The 22,901-nt window shown below is 39.1% G+C and overlaps 1 protein-coding gene and 1 non-coding gene across 3 annotated transcripts in view; both read left to right on the forward strand.

Moving 5' to 3' along the window:
• Nucleotides 7,580-7,652, forward strand: TRNAS-GGA. The gene has a single exon. It is a non-coding gene; the product is annotated as a tRNA-Ser (tRNA).
• Nucleotides 8,287-22,901, forward strand: part of AQR (aquarius intron-binding spliceosomal factor) — an 87,949-nt gene continuing 73,334 nt past the window's right edge. Inside the window, exons 1-4 of one of the 2 annotated variants that reach the window (XM_005685465.3) lie at nt 8,287-8,557; nt 12,020-12,076; nt 14,184-14,224; nt 17,319-17,354. In XM_005685465.3, the coding sequence (XP_005685522.1) occupies nt 8,483-8,557; nt 12,020-12,076; nt 14,184-14,224; nt 17,319-17,354 (209 nt within the window). In that variant the 5' untranslated portion in view covers nt 8,287-8,482. The remainder of the gene's footprint in view (nt 8,558-12,019; nt 12,077-14,183; nt 14,225-17,318; nt 17,355-22,901) is intronic. The other variant, XM_018054496.1, reaches the window with a different exon arrangement.

The following is a 22,901-nucleotide window of genomic DNA, read 5'->3' on the forward strand; positions in this document are numbered from 1 at the left end:
TTATCACTACACTCTTGTGGAAACTTTATAGGAGTGAAAATAAACTGTATACATCGTGATAAGATTAAACATTAGATGTTAAATGATCTGCTGCATGCTCAAACTGTTATTATTGTTGAATCAATTACTTCAGTTTTCTGAAAAAATAAAGTTTTAAATATCTTTAAACAAAAGTAGAAGAAATTTTCATTTGGACAGGAGCAGGCTGTAGCATGATTATTTACTGAGATAGTTTGACTGAGTTAGTGGAATTATTGTTTTATACTGCCATAGGGCCTATTAGGGGCTTCCCTGGTGGCACAGTGGTAAAGAATCACCCTGCCAATGCAGGAAATGTAAAAGACATGGGTTTGATCCCTGGGTTAGGAAGATCCCCTGGAGTAGTAAATGACAACCCACTCCAGTATCCTTCACTGGAAGATTCCATGGACAGAGGAGCCTGGAAGGCTACAGTTCATGGGGTCACAGATGTGACTGAGCACACACATGGGGCCTATTAGGAGAAAATGTATGTAGAATGAAAGATGATGATTCTTGAAAAATTCAAATTTTGGAATATTTTTAAAATGTCAATTAAACAGTTTGGACTTTTTTTTAAGGGAAAATCATATAGAATAGAAACAAGGTACCGATAGGCAAACACTCCAGGGCCCACTCCAATCTACCTTTTCCACTGAACTTTCTAACATAGTTAACTGTTTGCTTCCTTCTTCATAATAAGTTGCTTTGATAGCTTCTTATCACTTGCAAAAGGTTATGTTAACTCCCTTGCAAGTCACATGATATGCTTGTCCATTTATCCTCCTCATTGGCCTCCCTCTCCAGATTTTTACTGAAGAAACAAAGTTATTTCCTCCAATACATGTTCTTGTTATTCCTGATTCCATCTTACTACATAAGAGCAGTGGCTGCACGGTGCTGCTGTGGTGAGCAGCTGAGGAGATTACCCCACGTCCAAGATCAGAGAAACCCCAGTAAGACAGTAGGCACTGAGGAAGGCCTCAGAGGGCAAGCAAACTGAAACCACAATCACAGAAAACTAGCCAATCTTATCACATGGACCACAGCCTTGTCTAGCTCAGTGAAACTGTGAGCCATGCTGTGTAGAGCCACCCAGGACAGACCGGTCATGGTGGAGACTTCTGACAGGATGTGGTCTGCTGGAGAAGGGAATGGCAAACCACCTCCGTATTCTTGCCTTGAAAACCCCATGAACAATATGAAAAGGCAAAAAGATAGGACACTGAAAGATGAACTCCCCAGGTTGGTAGGTGCCCAATATGCTACTGGAGATCAGTGAAGAAATGACTCCAGGAAGAGTGAAGAGATGGAGCCAAAGCAAAAACAACACCCAGTTGTGGATGTGACTGGTGATGGAAGCAAGGTCCAATGCTGTAAACACCAATATTGCATAGGAACCTGGAATGTTATGTCCATGAATCAAGGCAAATTGGAAGTGGTCAAACAGGAGATGGCAAGTGTGAACGTCAACATTTTAGGAATCAGCTAACTAAAATGGACTGGAATCAGTGAATTTGACTCAAATAACCATTATATTTACTACTGTGAGCAAGAATCCCTTAGAAGAAGTGGAGTAGCCATCATAGTCAACAAGAGTCCGAAATGCAGTACTTGGATTCAATCTCAAAAATGACAGAATGATCTCTGTTCATTTCCAAGGCAAACCATTCAATATCACGGTAATCCAAGTCTATGCCCCCATCAGTAGTGCTGAAGAAGCTGAAGTTGAATGGTTGTATGAAGACCTACAAGACCTTTTAGAACCAGCACCCAAAAAAGATGTCCTTTTCATTATAGGGGACTGGAATGCCAAAGTAGGAAGTCAAGAAACACCCAGAGTAACAGGCAAATTTGGCCTTGGACTACAGAATGAGTACAGCAGGGCAAAGGCTAATAGAGTTTTGCCAAGAGAATGCACTGGTCATAGCAAACACCCTCTTCCAACAACTCAAGAGAAGACTCGACACATGGACATCACCAAATGGGCAATACCAAAATCAGATTGATTATATTGTTTGCAGCCAAAGATGGAGAAGCTCTATACAATCAGCAAAAACAAGATTGGGAGCTGACTGTGACTCAGATCATGAACTCCATATTGCCAAATTCAGACTTGAATTGAAGAAAGTAGGGAAAACTACTAGAGCATTCAGTTATGACCTAAATCCAATCCTTTACGATTATACAGTGGAAGTGAGAAATAGATTTAAGGTACTGGATCTGCTACAGAGTGCCTGATGAACTGGACAGAGGTTCATAACATTGTACAGGAAATAGGGATCAAGACCATCCCCAAGAAAAAGAAATGCAAAAGAGCAAAATGGCTGTAGAAAGAAGAGAAGTGAAAAGCAAAGGAGAAAGGAAAGATACACCCATTTGAATGCAGAGTTCCAAGGGATAGCAAGGAGAGATAAGAAAGCCTCCTTCAGTGATCAGTGCAATGAAATAGAGGAAAACAATAGAATGGGAAAGACTAGAGATCTCTTCAAGAAAATGAGAGATACCAAGGGAACATTTCATGCAAAGATGGGCTCGATAAAGGACAGAAATGGTATGGACCTAACAGAAGCAGAAGATATTAAGAAGAGGTGACAAGAATACACAGAAGAACTGTACAAAAAAGAGCTTCACTACCCAGATAATCATGATGGTGTGATCACTCACCTAGAGTCAGACATCCTGGAATGTGAAGTCAAGTGGGCCTTAGGAAGTATCACTACAAACAAAGCTAGTGAAGGTGATGGAATTCCAGTTGAGCTATTTCAAATCCTGAAAGATGATGCTGTGAAAGTGCTGCACTCAAAATGCCAGCAAATTTGGAAAACTCAGCAGTGGCCACAGGACTGGAAAAGGTCAGTTTTCATTCCAATCCCAAAGAAAGGCAATGCCAAAGAATGCTCAAACTACCACACAATTGCACTCATCTCACACGCTAGTAAAGTAATGCTTAAAATTCTCCAAGCCAGGCTTCAACAATACCTGAACCATGAGCTTCCAGATGTTCAAGTTGGTTTTAGAAAAGGCAGAGCAACCAGAGATCAAATTGCCAACATTGAAACAGCAAGAGAGTTCCAGAAAAACATCTACTTCAGCTTTATTGCTATGCCAAAGCATTTGACTGCGTGGATCTCAACAAACTGTGGAAAATTCTGAAAGAGATGGGAATACCAGACCACCTGACCTGCCTCTTGAGAAATCTGTATGCAGGTCAGGAAGCAACAGTTAGAACTGGACTAGAACAACAGACTGGTTCCAAATAGGAAAAGGAGTACGTCAAGGCTGTATATTGTCACCCTGCTTATTTAACTTATATGCAGAGTACATCATGAGAAATGCTGGGCTGGAAGAAGCACAAGCTGTAATCAAGATTGCTGGAAGAAATATCAATTACCTCAAATATGCAGATGACACCACCCTTATGGCAGAAAGTCAAGAAGAACTGAAGAGCCTCTTGATGAAAGTGAAAGTGGAGAGTGAAAAAGTTGGCTTAAAGCTCAACATTCAGAAAACTAAGATCATGGCATCTAGTCCCATCACTTCATGGGAAATAGATGGGGAAACAGTGTCAGACTTTATTTTTGGGGGCTCCAAAATCACTGTAGATGGTGACTGCAGCCCTGAAATTAAAAGACGCTTACTCCTTGGATGAAAAACTATGACCAACCTAGACAGCATATTAAAATGCAGAGAAATTACTTTGCCAACAAAAGTCCATCTAGTCAGAGCTATGGTTTTTCCAGTAGTCATGTATGGATGTGAGAGTTGGGACTATAAAGAAAGCTGAGTGCTGAAGAATTGATGCTTTTGAACTGTGGCGTTGGAGAAGACTCTTGAGAGTCCTTTGAACTACAGGGAGATCCAACCAGTCCATTCTAAAGGAGATCAGTCCTGAGTATTCATTGCAAGGACTGATGCTGAAGCCTAAACTCCAATGCTTTGGCCACCTGATGAGAAGTGCCGACTCATTTGACCTGACCTCAAAGACCCTGATGCTGGGAAAGATTGAAGGCAGGAGGAGAAGGGGACGACAGAGCATGAGATGGTTGGATGGCATCACCAACTCAATGGACATGAGTTTGGGTAAACTCCAGGAATTGGTGATGGACAGGGAGGCCTGGCATGCTGCAGTCCATGGGATCACAAAGAGTCAGACATGACTGAGTGACTGAACTGACTGAACTGATCTTTCCTACATAGTATGAATTTAAATTATATATAAACTTTCATACTTTATTCAAAGAAGAGATTTAGTTGAGCCAGGTTTAATTTGTTTTTATTCCATCATTAAATTAAAATTAAATGAAGTCTCTCAGTCATGTCCAACTCTTTGCAACCCCATGGACTGTAGCCTACCAGACTCCTCTGTCCATGGGATTTTCCAGGCAATAGTACTGGAGTGGATTGCCATTTCTTTCTCCAGGGGATCTTCCCGATGCAGGGATCGAACCCAGGTCTCCCACATTGTAGACAGACGCTTTACCATCTGAGCCACCAGGGAAGTCCATCATTATGGAAGGAAACTAAAGTTTAATATGCAGAAATCAGATTTCAATTTATATTATGTAAGATAACCAACGGTAATTGCACACAGTTTTTAGGGGATAGCACCATGGCAATGGCACCCCACTCCAGTACTCTTGCCTGGAGAATCCCATGGATGGAGGAGCCTGGTGGGCTGCAGTCCATGGGGTCGCTAAGAGTCAGACACAACTGAGCGACTTCCCTTTCACTTTTCACTTTCATGCACTGGAGAAGGAAATGGCAACCCATTCCAATATTCTTGCCTGGAGAATCCCAGGGACGGGGAGCCTGGTGGGCTACCGACTATGGGGTCGCACAGAGTCGGACACGACTGCAGTGACTTAACAGTAACCATGTTTGACGTCTGCATGTCTTTCAGGAATCCTTTATTAGAACTGATGTCGGCTAGGACTGTTTCACGCAGAATATCTGCTCTTCAGAAGCAGTGAAAGAACACGCTTAATTCCTTTCTTCTTGAGGTTTCTCTTATTGTCAGTTAGGAGGGGTTAGAATTTCAGGGCTAACTGCTGGAATTCTATTAGTACTATTCCATTAGAGAAACAGAATTCTATTGGAGGAAAAAAAGAACTAAACTGAAAAAGAAAAGTGGTTCAGTGGTGTTATTAAACAACATGGGACATGTAATATTTTACATCTGTATTGACTAGCTTCTATTCATTCTTCGATGTTTGAACTTTAACACTGCTTCCTCTGGAAGGCTTTTTGATTTACCCTAGCACTGCATTTCCAGTGCTCCCACTGCTTTTTCTTCTTAACTATGTTAATTGTCCCTGTTGATTAGTGGTTTTCAAACTTTAGTGTGCACTGGAATCTCCTAGAGGGCTTGTTAAAAACAGAGATTGATGAGCTGCACCCTCAGAGTTTCTGATTTAGTATTTGGGCCTGGGCCTGAAAATTTACACTTACACAAGTTATGTTATTGCTGTATTGAAACTACACTTTGAGAACCATTGAGTTAAACTATTGTTAGCAATACATGTTTCTGGAAAGCAAGAGAAGGCATGATTTTGTGTTTTAAAAATATAGTATAAAACAGTATCTGATGTTGTTACATTCTCAGATGTATACTGAATATATAAAGAAGGAAATGAATGGAGTCATCATTACAAGCTCTTATATTATCTGTAAATCTCTATTTTCATTTAGAGCCTTTCATTCACTCTTGGAATGAGTTTGCTTTTTAATGTGTTGAGGCCACTCCCTGATGTTTGTCAAAATCGTATCTACCTTTCAACACTCATCATAAAAGCTATTCAGAAAATCTTATTTTACCTTTTGTTTTATAGGCTTTATTTGTGATTAAAGTGTAATTAGATACTTTATGTATTCAAAATCTGTTGCATTTAAAATTATGATCATGCAAATCATCTTTAGTTCTAAAAACAAATTTTATACCATAGAAATTAGGAGAAGAAAAGCACTCCATATTTAATTTTCATATTTACAGACACTTTTGTTATCTTTCTCAACTGTTTATTCTCAAACAGGCTATAGATATTACCAAATTCAAATGTTTCAAAAGGGTATAAAATGTAAAATAAGACTTCCCGTGCTCCTGTTCTTCCCTCTCCCGGTACTTTCTCCCTAGAGCCAACTGCATTACCAGTTTCTTGCCTATGGTAATCCAGGCAAGGTTTACTAGAGACACATGTTTAATTTTTGAATGGATTTGGGAGTGGTAGAAGTATGCGTTCAAACTCAATGATAAAACTAGCAATTCAATTTAAAAATTGGGCAAATGATTTGCATAGAGGATTCCACAATCATGAATGGCAAAGAAGCACAGGGACACTCAACATCATTAGTCATTAGGGTAATACAAATTAAAGTTACAATGAGATATGCCACATAACTATTAAAATGGTAAAAATTAAAAAGACTATACCAAGTGTGGATGAGAAAGAAGTGGAACTGGAACTCTCATACACTGCTGTTGTGAATATAAATAGTACAACTACTTTGGAAAATAGTCAGTTTCTTAAAATTTAAGCATACACCTACCATATGACCCAACTATTCCACTCCGATGTATTTACTTGAGAAAGGGAAACACACATCTACATTAAGAATGCTCTTAGTGCATTATTTGGAATAGTCAAGAACTGGAAACAATTCAAATGCTCATCCATAGATGTGTAGGTTAACAAATAGTGGTATGTCCATAAGACGGAGGAGCCTGGTAGGCTGCAATCCATGGGGTCCCTGAGAGTTGGACATGACTCAATGACTTCACTTTCACTTTTCACTTTCATGCACTGGAGAAGGAAATGGCAACCCACTCCAGTGTTCTTGCCTGGAGAATCCCAGGGACGGTGGAGCCTGATGGGTTGCCGTCTATGGGGTCGCACAGAGTTGGACACGACTGAAGCCACTTAGCAGCAGCCCCAGCAGCCATAAAAAGAAATGAACTATTAATACATGCATCAACATGGATGAACCTCAAAATAATTATGTTGGACTTCCCTGGTGGTACAGTGGATGAGAATCCACCTGCCAATTCAGGGGCCACTGGTTCAATTCCTGGTCCAGGGAGATTCCACGTGCTCTGGAGCAGCTAAGCCTATGCACCACAACCACTGATCCCATGCTCTAGGGCTTTCCAGTCACAGCTACTGAGCCCAGATGCTGCAACTACTGAAGCTCGTGTGCCTGGAGTCTGTGCTCTGAAACAAGAGAAGCCTCTACAAAGAGAAGCCTGTGCACTGCAAAAAAGAATAGCCTCTGCTTACCACAACTAGGGAAAGCCCAAACACAGCAACAAAGACCCAGCTCAGCCAATAAGATAGATAAATAATAAAAATCATTATGTTGAGTGAAAAAAAGAAAGAAAAATGTACATACTATATTATTTCATATTTGTAAAATTATATTAAAAGTATACTAACCTACAGATGAATATACTTAAGATCAATAGATTATAGATTCATATACACTATATATTAATCTGTAGGTTAATATACTTTTAGTAGGATTTTACAAAAATGAAATGATATAGTACATATCTTTTTCTAGGGCTTCCCTGGTGGCTCAGAGGTTAAAGCGTCTGCCTGGAATGCAGGAGACCCAGGTTCAATTCCTGAGTCGGGAAGATCCCCTGGAGAAGGAAACGGCAACCCACTCCAGTACTCTTGCCTGGGAAATCCCATGGACAGAGGAGCCTGGTGGGCTGCAGTCCATGAGGTCGCAAAGAGTCGGACATGACTGAAGCGGCTTAGCACGCATAGTGACAAAAAGACCACTTCTACCCCGTGGATGGGTAGAAGAGAGACAAGAATGGATCGCACAGGAGTAGTAGGAAACTTTTAGAGACACTGGATATACTTCTTATTATGACTTCGGTAATGGCTTCACAGATGTGTGCCTATGAAAGAAAGATCAAATTTCACACAAAATATGTGCAGTTCATTATAGACTAATTTATATTTCCATGAATCTGTTTAAAAAGTTAAAATCAAGCCTTGCCTCCCCGTCTTATTTTTTTTTTCACTACTACATTTTTTTTTTTTTTTAGGGTTGAAAGAATCCCAAGTCTCCCTCTTCCTCCCCAACGCTAACAACAAAACCTCCACCAACACCGTCTATCAGGCCACTCACTGAGACATCAATCCAGTCTCGCTGGCGTTTTTCTGCCGGTTTCCCACTAGGGGGCAGAAGCGGAAGAGAGCGAAGCTCTTGCTTCTCTAGCTCAGAGCCGACACCTTGCATGCACTTCCGGCCTTGTTGTGTTCCGCTTCCCGAAGAATGTACAAGCTGCGGTACGCGTTCCCAGTGAGACTGTAAACCTTGAGGATATTCTGCCCCGCAGAATTTTTGCATCTTGGAATTAGGCAGCTGCAATCGCCTCTTCGGGGAAGTTCATCAGATTCACCGCTGCTCGGAGCGGTCCTTTCTTTTCCATTGGAGCGGGGAGAGTGCTGCCATGACGGCCCCTGCTCAGCCCAAGAAAATCGTGGCCCCTACGGTGTCCCAGATCAACGCAGAGTTCGTGACCCAGGTGGGCTAGGGCGAGTCTGGTGTGTGTGAAGGGATGAGGACTCTGAGGCCAGGGGGTGGAATTTTCCTCGGGAAGGGAGCATCCAGGAGGCTCAAATCTTTTTACTAAAGTGTATGTGCTGTGTGCCAGCCACCGTACTAGCTCTTGGGGAAACCATGGTTAAAGAGGCTCTGCCCTGAGGAGTTCACATTCCTGGGGATACAGAAACATGAAAAGAAAGCTTTTATGCTAGAGTTTGTCGCTGGAGCGATGAAGTCGCAGAAGGAACACCCCAGTCTACCTGAGACTGGCAAGATTCCGTAGCAGAGGTGATGCTGAACTGAGTGTTGAAGGAGGGATAGGTTTATTCTTATCCTTAAAGTAACCTCGATCTTTGAGCGGAGCGATGAGAATCAGACAAGAGACTTGCTTCAAATAAATGGGTCTAGGAAGAGCAGTCTCCGACGCTAATGCGTGAATGTTCCTCTAGAACCCGTTACTGTGTTTTATTGTGAACCGCGGTTGGCTTTGAACAGGGAAATACAAGCCTGGTAGCTCTTAGCAACATTCCTAATCCTTATTTGTTGTTTGAGGTATTGACTAACAGTGCAAGTAGCTCAAGGTAGAACTTACTACTCACCAACTTCTTTCTTCCCTGTGCGCTGGCTCAGCAGATTTGCCAAGGCAGAAGCATAGGAGTCACTTTGGGTCCTTCTTTTCCTAGCCTGCACTTTGCTACATTCTAAATGTCTCTTAAATCTATCTGCTTTCTGTGCCTTAAGCCAGGTTTCCATGGTTTTCTTCCTGAACCTAGGTATCCTAACCTGTGTTCCTGTCTTTCCACTTGCTCTCCTCGAGCTCATTTTTCATATTGTCAGAGTGATTTTACCCAAGTACAAATCTGATCACCTCACTTATCTTCTTACAATTTCTAATGAGTTCTAATTGCCCTTAGGATAATGACTGGAATCATCCAACGTGTTTTATAATCTAGCCTGTGCTTATATCCAGTTTTGTCGGTTATTTCCCCTTTTCTAATTGTGTTTTAGCCATACTCAACTGCACTTAATTGTGCTGTGTTATCTTTCACCTCCTGGCCTTTCAACATTGTTCCCTCTACTTAGAATCCTAATCCTCTCTGCTCCTCCCACCCTTTTCTTATATGGTTAATTTGTTGTCATCAATCTACATCAATTTGGAGAGGTTTTTGTGGATAACTTAGACTAGATTGTTATGGTTGTTCAGTTGCTAAGTTCTGTGCAACTCTTTGCAACCCCATGAACTGCAGCACACCAGGCTTCCCTGTCCTTCACTGTCTCCCTTGTGAGTCGCTGATGCCATCCAACCATCTCATCCTCTTGTCACCCCTTCTCCCCCTGCCTTCAGTCTTTGCCAGCATTAGAGTCTTCCAGTGAGTCAGCTCTTCGCATCAGGTGGCCAGAGTATTGGAGCTTCAGCTTTAGCATCAGTCCTTCCAGTGAATATTCAAGATTGATTTCCTTTAGGATTGACCAGTTGGATCTCCTTGCTGTCCAAGGGATCTCAAGAGTCGTCTCCAGGACCACAATTCAAAAGCAACAGTTCTTGGGCTTTCAGCCTTTATGGTCCAACTCTCACTTCTATACATGACTCCTGGAAAATCCATAGCTTTGACTATACGGATTTTTGTCAGCCAAGTGATGTCTCTGCTTTTTAAGATGCTGTTTAGGTTTGTCATGGGGTTCCCTGGTGGCTCAGAGGTTAAAGTGTCTGCCTGCAATGTGGGAGACCTGGGTTCAATCCCGGGGTCAGGAAGAGCCCCTGGAGAAGGAAATGGCAACCCACTCCAGTATTCTTGCCTGGATAATCCCATGGATGGAGGAGCCTGGTGGGCTATAGTCCATGAGGTCGCAAAGAGTCAGACTCGACCGAGCGACTTCCCTTTAGGTTTGTCATAGCTCCAGACTCGATTAGAACCTTCTTTTCACATATACTTGAAATTTTTGGGAGAAAGTATTAGTTTCCTCCCCTCAGGGAGCTTACAGTTTAGAGACGAGTCAGTAAATGAACAGCGTAGTTTCAGACAGTGATCGTTGCTATCAGGAAAATGAAACGGCATTGTGACAGAGCAGGTGGAGTGTATAAAAGCAGTCAGGAAAGTCCTCTCTGAGGTGATTTTGACCTAAGACCTGAATGCCAAAAAAGGAGCCAGTTGGGGAAGAGCAGGCAAACAGTATGGGGAGACGCAAGTGCAGATGCCTTATGGTGTGTATGTAAAGAAGCCAGGAGCGTGAACTCGTGAAAGGAAGGATGGCAGAGGTGGGGACAGAGAGTACGTAGGGACAGTACATTTCCCTGCCCTTCCTCCTCTATTATTTCTGAGCACCTGGTGCACCTGACCAGAGAAGGTGCTTTCTAATGATTATTGAGTGAATGAGGTGTAGAGGTTGAAATTTAATTATAAAGAAGACCAGATATCTGAATTCTGTGATCTCACTTCTTTAATGATAAGCATTTTTTAGCAATAAAGTTTTCTTAAAGTACGTACATTGTTTCTTTTGAGACATAATGCTCTCCACTTAATAGACTACTGTTATTGTTGTTTAGTCTCTTAAGTCATGTCTGTCTCTTTTGTGACCCTATAGACTGAGCCCGCCAGGCTCTGTACCCGTGGGATTTCCCAGGCAAGAATACTGGAGTGGGTTGCCATTTCCTTCTCCAGGGGATTTTTCTGATGAAAGAATTGAAACCTAATCTCCTGCATTGGAGCCTTTGGCCACCTGATTCAAGAACTGACTTATTAGAAAAGACCCTGATGCTGGGAAAAATTGAAGGCAGGAGGAGAAAGGACGACAGAGGATGAGATGGTTGGATGGCATCACTGACTTGATGGACATGGGTTTGAGCAAGCTCCGGGAGTTGGTGATGGACAGGGAGGCCTGGTGTGCTGCAGTCCATGGGTTCGCAAAGAATTAGACATGACTGAGCGACTAAACCGACTGACTTCTGCATTGGCAGGCGGATTCTTTACCATTGTGCCACCAAAGAAGTCCTCCTGAGTGTGTGCTAATCACGTAACGATTTATTGTTTTGCAGATCAACATTCCTGAGGACTTTGAATCTGGTGTTTAGTACTGGCTCACTTGTGAACATTTTATCGTGGGCAGCTCATTTAATTTTTCTAAACCTGTGTTTCCTTAGCTCTATGCTGAAGATGTTTGACTGTGGTTATTAACTTTCCCCTAGGGGTAACTAGGAAAGTATGTCTTGTTTTGTTTTTAAAATCCCAGTAGCAGGTTGCCATGCAGGGCATTACTGACATTCACTGGATTGTGGCCAAAGATGCTAACTGGTCTACAAGCCCATGTAGTCCCCTTAGTAGGTAAATGACTCTTACCTAACGTGGCCCTGTGCCAGAAGTGCTTGTTACTGACTGATCTTGGTCTTTTAGCTCTACAGCCGTATGAATATATGACTTACTATTTATACTGTTTACTTTTGCAGTTAGCATGTAAATATTGGGCACCCCATATCAAGAAAAAGTCACCCTTTGATATAAAGGTAAGTATTTTTGATTTGCAGCATCCTTTTTGAATAAGTATGCTCTTTGTATCTCTTTTTCAAGAGCTGACTCATCAAAAGCTTTTCACCTTTTTTAAAGTTAAAATGAATGGTTTTCTAAACTAGTGATTACTCATAAGAGAAAATTTGAAACATACAGAGGCTACGCATGTGAGAATAAAAGATCATTTCTCAGTGATAACCTCTATCATTTGCTCTGTTTCCTTTAAGCTTTTAAAAAGTGTGTGTGGATTTTCCTGTTCATAGATTCTTAGATTGTTTTTGATTTATCATTATTAGATGACCATGTAATGAATATCTTTGTAAATATACAGCAGTTTTCCTACAGTTTTTTTGACAGTTCACCTAGGATAGAATCTATTGTTTTCTGGTTGATGAACTTCAATAAATATCTGTAATAATGGTAGAAGAGGGGTGACTTGTTTAGTGTAGAGGATCAGAGGCGTGGGGCCAGTCATATTCAATTAGAGAATGGTCTTAGGATTCATGTGACACAGTTTAGAATAATTGAAAAGAAAAAAAGCCTAAACGTAGGATTAATTCTTACTGAAATAGGTTCTTAAAAAGAGGTCCTTACATGAAATAGAGCTGACATATTGCATGCCACTTAATGTGTAGTAAAGACTGATATAAAGCTTTGCCATTATAAATTGAATTGTGATACTTTAGGCACTCTTAGTAAAACTGAACCCCAAATTTCTTATTATTTGAGCTTAAATGTTTTATCTATAAATATATTTGTTTTGCCAGCAATCCCATTTTGTTCATTAGGAAGATATTAAACTTGACATACATTAGTTACTCTTAATTATTGGCCAGGTTGCTTTATCTTACTTTATGTTATTTGTATATGTTGGGTCTGGGGGTTCCTAGAGTCATTTTTCATTGATAACAAAATTATCTTGATGACACTACTAGATTGAGTTGAACCTAATTAGATCAAGATTTTTAGAGATTAAATTTATATTTAGATCATTTTAGTTAATACTAGAGATAATTCTAGATGAAGCTGTGTATGCCTGTTTAGAAAAAATTTATTTTAACTTGGTATTTAAAGAAGATTATACCCTTCATTTTATTATTTTTTAATAATTTAGATTTTAATAGAAAGCAGAAAAAAAACAGAAATTACATATAAATTCAAGATTTGCTTGCCTCATTATCTTCCTGCCTTTACCATCCACAAACATTTATTTGACAGATATACTCTGAGCAATTAAAAGATATCATAGTTACCATAAAATTATATTATACCATGTTAAAGCATTTTATAATTTTAACTTTTTTTTTAACCTACTCATCACTAGCACTACTATTACTTTAGCTACTGTTAACTATTATTAAAGGCTCACCATATGCAAGGACCTGGGCTGAATTCTTTTTTTGGGGAGGGGGCTGAATTCTTTATGTGTGTTATCTTTTAGCAAACCCATGGGGTAGTTAATAGTATAATTAGATCCTTTTTGTATACTGGGAAACAGCCTTAGAGCACTCAGGCACTTGCAGAGGTTGTAGCCATCAGCAGTGAAGGTGGCTGGTTTGAATCAGGCTTCCAACTCCAGAACCTGAATTCTTAGGGATTATACCATCTTACCCCCCCCCCCCAACCCAAGTAAATAGAAATCAGAGGTTTTATCATGCATTTGGAAAACAGAATGGCGTTTGTTTCTGTTATTTCTTTGTGCTTTCAGTTTGCTTTCTGATTTTTAAAACACATTGTTAAAACTCTTCGATGAAGCCTGCTACCATTTAGTATTCCTTGTTAAAACTATGTTTTAAAAATTATCCTGCTCTTGTGAATTTTTGTTTTCCCTAGAAATGAAATAAATACATCATTTTAATAATTATTTCTATAATTATTTTTATGCAGACATATTTATTTTTTCTACTACTTTGCTTTCTTGCTATTTTACATTTTGAGGAATATAATGGGATTATAAAAAATATCTCTGAAGTATTATTTCACTAGAAGTAATATTTGAGAGCTTTCCTAAACAACTTGTGTTATGTAATCTCAGTAACTGAAAACTCAGAGTCTGAAAAAAATTATTTGAGATATTAAACATTTTAATATTTTTAACAACAGGTGATTGAAGATATATATGAGAAAGAAATTGTCAAATCAAGGTAGGAATGAGTTTAATTTTTATACATAGGGATTAGATGTTTCTAACTTGGATCTCATCTGAGCTTCTAAACTAAATGTAGTTATAAACTTGGAACTTTCTTTTCTTTCTTGATTTGATCATCAGGGAGATGGTAGCTAGAAAAATTATATCTAGCTGCTGAAGAGTCATAAGATATTTCTTTGCCTTGTAATTTTTGACTCAGATTAGAGAGATTAAGTTCTTTAGGGTTTATTTTCTTTTTGAAGGAATGTGAGGAAGACTGAGCATAGAGATTTTAAGATTTCAGTTCAATTAATACCAATTTTTTTACCATTTTCTGATAAATCTTTTTAAAAGATTATTTAAAAATTGGAAAAGTAAACATGCATGATAATTAAATACCAAACAATGAAATAAGTATGTTGTACAAGCTATATATGTAATAAAAAATTATTTTGAACAGTACCCAGAAGGGGGTTTTAGTAAATCTTCTTCCCTGACCCTTAACCCTCAGTGTCTTTATTTATATATACATCTTTTCCAGTTCCCTACCCCTGTGATTTTTTTTAAAACTGCGTCTTGGACATTTTTCCATATTTGCACCTATAGACATATATGCCCAGTATTTTAAAAGGTAATTAACTGTTTTAGTATGAAATGGAAACATTCATGTTATGAATGTCATAGAGCTTATAAAATGGCAGATTTTATTTTTTCATGTGTTCCATGAAATGAGGAGGTGAATTTTGCTAAACATAAACACAGTGTCAAAATAAGAGGTTAGTTGTTTTGTTTTAATGATTGATTCTTGAGCCTGATTGATTCTAGAGCCTTTGGTCCTAACAGGACCAAAGACCATCTTAAGGTTTGTTTGCTTTAAATTCGAAGAGCAGTAGGAAACCAGCGAAGCCTGCTGGTGGTATTTTAAAAATGCTCCCTGTTGGAGGGGGCAAGAGGCAGGTAGTTAGCTAGGTGGATATTGTTGTAGTCTGGTTAAGGATAATAATTGCATGGGTTAGCATGGGAAGTTGAGACACAGAGGAGTTACCAGTCTGAGAGAGAGGGAAATGAAGAGATGGTTGGTGGCTGGATGTGATGAGTGTGGGAAGGGAGGAATCGGGGATGACTCCGCAAAGTTTTTGGCCAAGGTAGTTAGGTGATCAGGTGCCATTCCTGACTTTGGCTGTTGTTGATGGTGGGATTGGGTATAGGAATGTTGAATTCTAGCTACTAAAGAGCCTTATAGATATAGAATAAGCAGTTAGGTATCTAGGTGTAGAGTTACGAATAGAGAACTTGGTTGAGCCTACTTTGAGCACCAGCCACCATTCTAGTGCTAAGGGTACATCAGTGAACATGGCAGATAAAGTCTCGTGTTAACTCATGGAGCTTATGTTCTAATTCTTACCTGGACAGATAACATATGCAGATATAGCGTCAGCAGGTCGTGAGTGCTATAAATTAAAGTGGGATTAGGGTACAGCAACAAAGACTGCTACTTTAGATTGAATGACCAGGCAGTCCTCCCTTAAGGTGTATCACATGTGAGCTGACACATTAAGTATTATCTTCCTTTTATGGATGAGAAAACTGAGGTGCAGAGAAGTTAAGTAACTACCCCAATATATTTTACCATAGGTAGATAAAGAGGCTGCTCCAGTTATTAAATCTTTGCTCTCTGGTTCTTATCCAATACTCTGTTCTTAAATAGGACAGGGTCCATTTGCTCTTTAGGACTCTCTTAACCCATACACTGTGATTTAATTGTTAATCCAATTATGAATCCATCCAAGTGATTTTTATACTGAAGAAACAAGGATAACTTATAGAGCTGTTTACTTTTGCCAGTGTTTAGATTTCTTTTCATTAAAAATGTTTAATCCTCTTTACAATGAAATTAACAGATACTGCATAAAATGTACAGAAATGTATAGCCTTCTGAATTTTACCACCACCAAGGTTAAAAAAAAAAAACACCACCAACATTGTCAGCATCCTAGAAACCCTGGTATGGCCCTTTGCTTTACCATTTAAATATGTAAGTATGCAAACATGAATACTGTAGTTTAATTTTGCTTGGTTTTAAGCTTTAAAAAAAATGGAACCACATAATATATAGTCTTTTGTGGCTGGCTTCCTTTGTTCACAGATATTATTTGATCTTTTAATCTGTGTAATAATCAATCTGGAGTAGATAGCTCAGAAGTTCATGTCAAGTCCTTGTCAGCCTTTTAACAAACTTTGTATAAGTAATATTTGTCATTATTACTTGTAACTTTTCGTCCTTTAAAGATTTTCCGGCATGTCTAGTCTCTAGACCTATTTTTATATTTATATATATATATAGCATTAGTTAAGCTCTTTACCTGTCTCAGCAAGTTTAATTTGCAAAGCTGGAAGCTTATATCCAGTGGCATGGTTCTGGTCTGGCTTCTTTATTTCTAATATACAAAATGATAAAGCTAAATTAGTGGACATTTGAACCTACCTCTGCAGAGATACCCTAACTACAGGATCATTTATCTGTATAAAACAAACACTTCTGTTTCTTAAAGAATATACAGAAATATCTGATACTGTCTCTACAATTTTCTAATATTTTAGACTTAATATCAAGACTACATGACATGTCTGTAATATAAATCTGTGTTCCTTATATAGGAAGGCAGGCATGACTTCAGCAGAATGTTTCCATTTGATTATTATTAAATGAAAGAAGATTAGTACTTAAGAAATTGAGGCAGACTGGCTTTTGGCAATGGTGATCCAATAATATTGGTGATCCAATATTATGAATATTGATGAGCACTTGTGTTTTGATTAAATCTATTCAGCTTATTAGTTTGTGTATTATATCCTTATATGTCATGGTGCTAATTGTGTTTGTTGTATGAATAGGATATAATTCTTAGATAGTTTTTAAAAATAAATAACCTGAACAAAATAAAAATATATAAAAGAAAAATTTGCTTTCTTCAGTGTTTTATTGGATAAAATTATTCTGATATATGAGTCAGTATTAAAACAAGATTCCACAATACATCTGTATTAGTAACTCAGAAATGTTATATTCTCTATTTAAATATATTTACTATTGACTTTTATATTTTTAGGTTTGCTATCCGAAAGATAATGCTCTTGGAATTTAGGTGAGTTCAAAGACTTTACTTTGACCAAGTTAAAGATGACAACATGACTTAACTTTTAACTAGGTTTTCTGTACACGTCTGTGAGTTGGTGAGTTGGTAAGAAAATAATTACTATAGGCTTTTGAAGGTTCATATTTTTGTGTTTGGCTTATTTTGGAATATGTGTATGATGTCTTTTGTTTTCAAGGATGTTGTTCCATTGTTAGTGTAACTGTGTTTTGAATTGCTTCTCACTAGTTAATGCAGTGTGTGCTGAGCAATTCCTGGACTCTTACTTGGCTCCTCTAGTTACAATGGGGGTAAACTGGAATGCATTCTGTGACCATTGTTTTCCTTCCAAGCTTATTGATTAGGACCAAACCAACCTTGTCCCGACCTAAACCACTTGCAGATATTTCAGGCAGAAGAGGATATGCGATTTTTAGATTGTAATTTAGATTATATTACAGCTAGGTATGGCCAGTAGACTGGAAGTAAAAGCCAAGATTGTTGTTGATGATAGTATCTGTCATTTATTGAACCTTGTGCCAGACATAGTGTTGAACATTTTATATATAGAGCAATCATAGCAATGCTGCAAAAAGTCAATATTATACTTTCCATATAGTGAAGGAAAAAAACTTAGATCAGAGCAGTTAAGTAATTTGTTCAAAATAATGCATTTAAGTAATTGGTGGAGCTAGGATGCCAGTGTCTTATGCCAAAGCTCATGGTTTTTCCACTTCTGCACCCTCCCTTGGGGTATGCTGCTGCTGCTGCTAAGTCGCTTCAGTCGTGTCTGACTCTGTGCGATCCCATAGACGGCAGCCCACCAGGCTCCGCCGTCCCTGGGATTCTCCAGGCAAGAACACTAGAATGGGTTGCCATTTCCTTCTCCAATGCATGAAAGTGAAAAGTGAAAGTGAAGTCACTGAGTCATGTCCAACTCTCAGCGACTCCATGGACTGCAGCCCACCAGGCTCCTCCATCCATGGGATTTTCCAGGCAAGAGTACTGGAGTGGGGTGCCATTGCCTTCTCCACCCTTGGGGTATAGTCTGCATCAGAAGTCAGTCTCTGTTTTAATGACTAACTCCAGGAGATAATGAAAGACAGGGAAGCCTGACGTGCTGCAGTCCAGGGGTGGCAGAGTCAGACATTACTTAGAGACTGAAAAACAACAACTCCCTTCATAAACTGACTTGATCCTCACAAAAATGGCATAAGACTAGCGATCACTTCAAGAAAATGAGAGATACCAAGGGAACATTTCATGCAAAGATGGGAACAATAAAGGACAGAAATGGTATGGGCCTAACAGAAGCAGAAGATATTAAGAAGAGGTGGCAAGAATACACAGAAGAACTATACAAAACAGGTCTTCATGACCCAGATAATCATGATGGTGTGATCACTCACCTAGAGCCAGACATCCTGGAATGCGAAGTCAAGTGGGCCTTAGGAAGCATCACTACAAACAAAGCTAGTGGAGGTGATGAAATTCCAGTAGAGCTCTTTCAAATCCTGAAAGATGATGCTGTGAAAGTGCTGCACTCAATATGCCAGCACATTTGGAAAACTCAGCAGTGGGCACAGGACTGGAAAAGGTCAGTTTTCATTCCAATCCCAAAGAAAGGCAATGCCAAAGAATGCTCAAACTACTACACAATTGCACTCACCTCAAAATTAAGGTGAGTAAAGTAAGCTAGTAAAGTAATGCTCAAAATTCTCTCGACTTCAACAGTACATGAGCCGTGAACTTACAGATGTTCAAACTGGTTTTAGAAAAGGCAGAGGAACCAGAGATCAAATTGCCAACATCTGTGGATCATCAAAAAAGCAAGAGCGTTCCAGAAAAACATCTACTTCTGCTTTATTGGCTATGCCAAAGCCTTTGACTCTATGGATCACAACAAACTGTAGAAAATTCTTCAAGAGATAGGAATACCAGACCACCTGACCTGCCTCCTGAGAATGCTGTATGCAAGTCAGGAAGCAACAGTTAGAACTGGACATGGAACAACAGACTGGTTCCAGATTGGGAAAGGAGTATGTCAAGGCTGTATTTTGTCACCCTGCTTATTTAACTTATATGCAGAGTACATCATGAGAAACACTGGGCTGGATGAAGCACAAGCTAGACTCAAAAAGATTGCTGGGAGAAATATCAATAACCTCAGATATGCAGATGATACCACTCTTATGGCAGAAAGTGAAGAAGAACTAAGGAGCCTCTTGATGAAAGTGAAAGTGGAGAGTGAAAAAGTTGGCTTAAAGCTCAACATTCAGAAAACTAAGATCATAGCATCCAGTTCTATCACTTCATAGCAAATAGATGGGGAAACAGTGGAAATAGTAAGAGACTTTATTTGGGGGGGCTCCAAAATCACTGCAGATGGTGACTGCAGCAATGAAATTAAAAGACACTTACTCCTTGGGAGAAAAGTTATGACCAGCCTAGACCGCATATTAAAAAGCAGAGATATTACTATGCCAACAAAGGTCTGTCTAGTCAAGGCTACGATTTTTCCAGTAGTCATGTATGGATGTGAGAGTTGGACTGTGAAGAAAGCTGAGTGGCAAAGAATTGATGCTTTTGAACTGTGGTGTTGGAGAAGACTCTTGAGAATCCCTTGGACTGCAAGGAGATCCAACCAGTCCATTCTAAAGGAGATCAGTCCTGAATATTCATTGGAAGGACTGATTCTGAAGCTAAAACTCCAGTATTTGGCCACCTGATGCAAAGAACTGACTCATTTGAAAAGACCCTGATGCTGGGAAAGATTGAGAGTGGGAGGAGAATGGAATGACAAAGGATGAGATGGTCGGATGGCATCACCAACTCAATGGACATGAGTTTGGGTAAACTCCGGGAGTTGGTGATGGACAGGGAGGTCTGGCTTGCTGCACTCCATGGGGTCACAAAGAATCAGACATGACTGAGTGACTGAACTGGTCTGGACTGAGCTGAGGTGTTCTTTTTGCAGAGAAAAATTGAAGTTTGTAGCTATGAATTAACTTGTAAGTGAAGTACCTGCTATATCTTAAGAACTGTATTCGTATTAAATACTTAATCTCATTTAGTCCTCATAATAATTCCAGTAAGATCTTCCTCATTTTATAGAGAGCACTTAGGCTAGAAATTGGATCCATATGACTCTTAGATTAATACACTTTTTCGTCATACCATGCCATGTTTCAAGAAGAACAAGAAAAATCAAGTGGATGCTGATATACAGTCAAGGATAAAGCCAGAGTGCTGTGGCCCTAGCAAATATCAGATGCCAAGAGAATTGCGAAAACTAAAGGAGAAAGCAGCAGAACATATTTAAGGCACCAATGACAGTGAAAGACTTTTAATAACTGATGAAGTGGGTTGTTACCTTCCTGGAACTTTTATGTAATTTCTGGGTGAAAATGCCATTTTCTCTGTGCCAGCCTCCAGACACAATAATTCTCGAGTTTGTAGTAGAGATAATTGATGGTCTCTTGCTAGAGTGGAAAGTGAGATGGCATGGAGAAGGTGTCTAGGTATAGGAGAGTGAACTGAATCTTGAGAAAACTCATCAGAGGGGCATGTTATTATATAGATTGCATTTGCTACAATTGCCAAAATAGAATCAGGGGATTAGTGAACAGTCCTTAAATTTGGTTTAAAGAGATGGAGTTGGAGTGTGATCTGTATGATCTATATATCACAGAGATAAGTCCATCATCTTGGACAGATCATTGGCTCTCATATTCTCAGATTCCTTATCTGAAAAATGTCAAGAATAGGTTTGGAGTTCACTGTGTAATCAGATAATACCCATGATATTACTGTTAAAAACTGTGGCAAGCCAATGATATCTGTGGGACATCTGGCAGAATCAAACATAAAGATACTCTGAAATGATATGTATTCCATATAGACTGCAAAAAAAAAAAAAAAATCCTACAGCTAAAACCTTGATGAATGTGAGTCCAGACTCTCAAATTACAGGGCACATTACAGCAAAATTTAGTTAAAGCAACAAAGAGCAGAATTAGATACTCCTCAGAAAACCACAGGTAATTAAATAATATACATACTGTCAAATCATGTTTAAAATTACTATGAGTATAAAAGAAGAAATAGAATATGTGAATAAGAAACAAGACACTAAAAACGGGCAGGTTTGGGGGAAAATGAAAATAAAAGTCATTGAAATTTAAAAACTCAGTGGTTAAGTTGAATAGATTAGACACAGCTAAAGAGGGAATTAGTGAATGGGGATTTAGAGCTGAGAAAATTAACAAATAACAGAAGCATACAAGGCAGTTAAGAGATACAGAGGCTAGAATGAGAAGGTCCATTAGAAGTTTCAGAAGAGATTTAGGGAAAATGAGGGAGTGGCAATTTAGAAGAGGTAATGGTTAAGAATTTTCTACAGTTAAGACATGAGTCTGTAAGATTCAGGAAGTATAGATAGCAAGCTGTGAACACAGCAACAGTGACAAAAATCTTAAAATCTGCTGCTGCTGCTAAGTCGCTTCAGTCGTGTCCGACTCTGTGGGACCCCATAGACGGCAGCCCACCAGGCTCCCCCGTCCCTGGGATTCTCCAGGCAAGAACACTGGAGTGGGTTGCTATTTCCTTCTCCAATGCATTAAAGTGAAAAGTGAAAGTAAAGTCGCTCAGTCGTGCCTGACTCTTAGCGACCCCATGGACTGCAGCCTACCAGGCTCCTTCGTCCATGGGATTTTCCAGGCAAGAGTACTGGAGTGGGGTGCCATCGCCTTCTCCTAAAATCTACTAGAGGAAAACAATTACTCAGAGGAAGAAGAACAAATTGATTGTAGACTTCACAATTGCAATAATAGAAAGGTAGTAGAATGAGTCTAGTAAATAGAAAAATAGAACTATCGACCAAGAAAGAATTCTATCACCAGCTAAACTGCATGAGATTAACAGCTTTCAGACAGATTCATACTAACAGACTTGCTAGCAGAAGTTCTGAAGGGCATAATTTAGGGAAAAGGAATTTAAACTTGTAAAAATAGAATGATATGAAGTTTCATGCATTTACTATATGAAAAGTGGTCTATAACTTGGAGCCTTTTGGCAGTTATTTAGGATAAAATATTGTTTACCAGTTTCCTAGGCTCTCGCAAACTAAGTAAGAATGATTCCTAAAGATAGACCCATGGAAATATCAACATGAGGAGACCTTTGAAGCTTAAGAGGAAGTAGAAAAATTCTGTGTTACAGCGCAATCTGAAATGCACAACTGTGTGTGAACACCTGTGCATGCATGCGTGTGTACATGAAGACATAAGTGAAAAGTTATATTGAAAAGTTATACATGTGGAGTGATTTAAAATAGAAACAAAAAGTTCTGTGTTCTGCATTAGTGCTTGAGAGGATTTTACAGCCCACAACAGTGATTGATGTTTATAACTACTCTGAACAAGAAATGGTTTTGTTTTGAAAATCAGAATTGCTTAGTTTAGGAATGTTTTCACCAGTCTTAAAATAAGAATTTTGGCGTTTTGAAAAGAAAATGCTAGTTACCTTGAAAACTGACTTATGTTAAATGCCTTGTAAATT

The sequence above is a fragment of the Capra hircus genome, chromosome 10 (genome assembly GCF_001704415.2).
Source record: "Capra hircus breed San Clemente chromosome 10, ASM170441v1, whole genome shotgun sequence".
In the NCBI taxonomy this organism is placed as follows: domain Eukaryota; kingdom Metazoa; phylum Chordata; class Mammalia; order Artiodactyla; family Bovidae; genus Capra; species Capra hircus.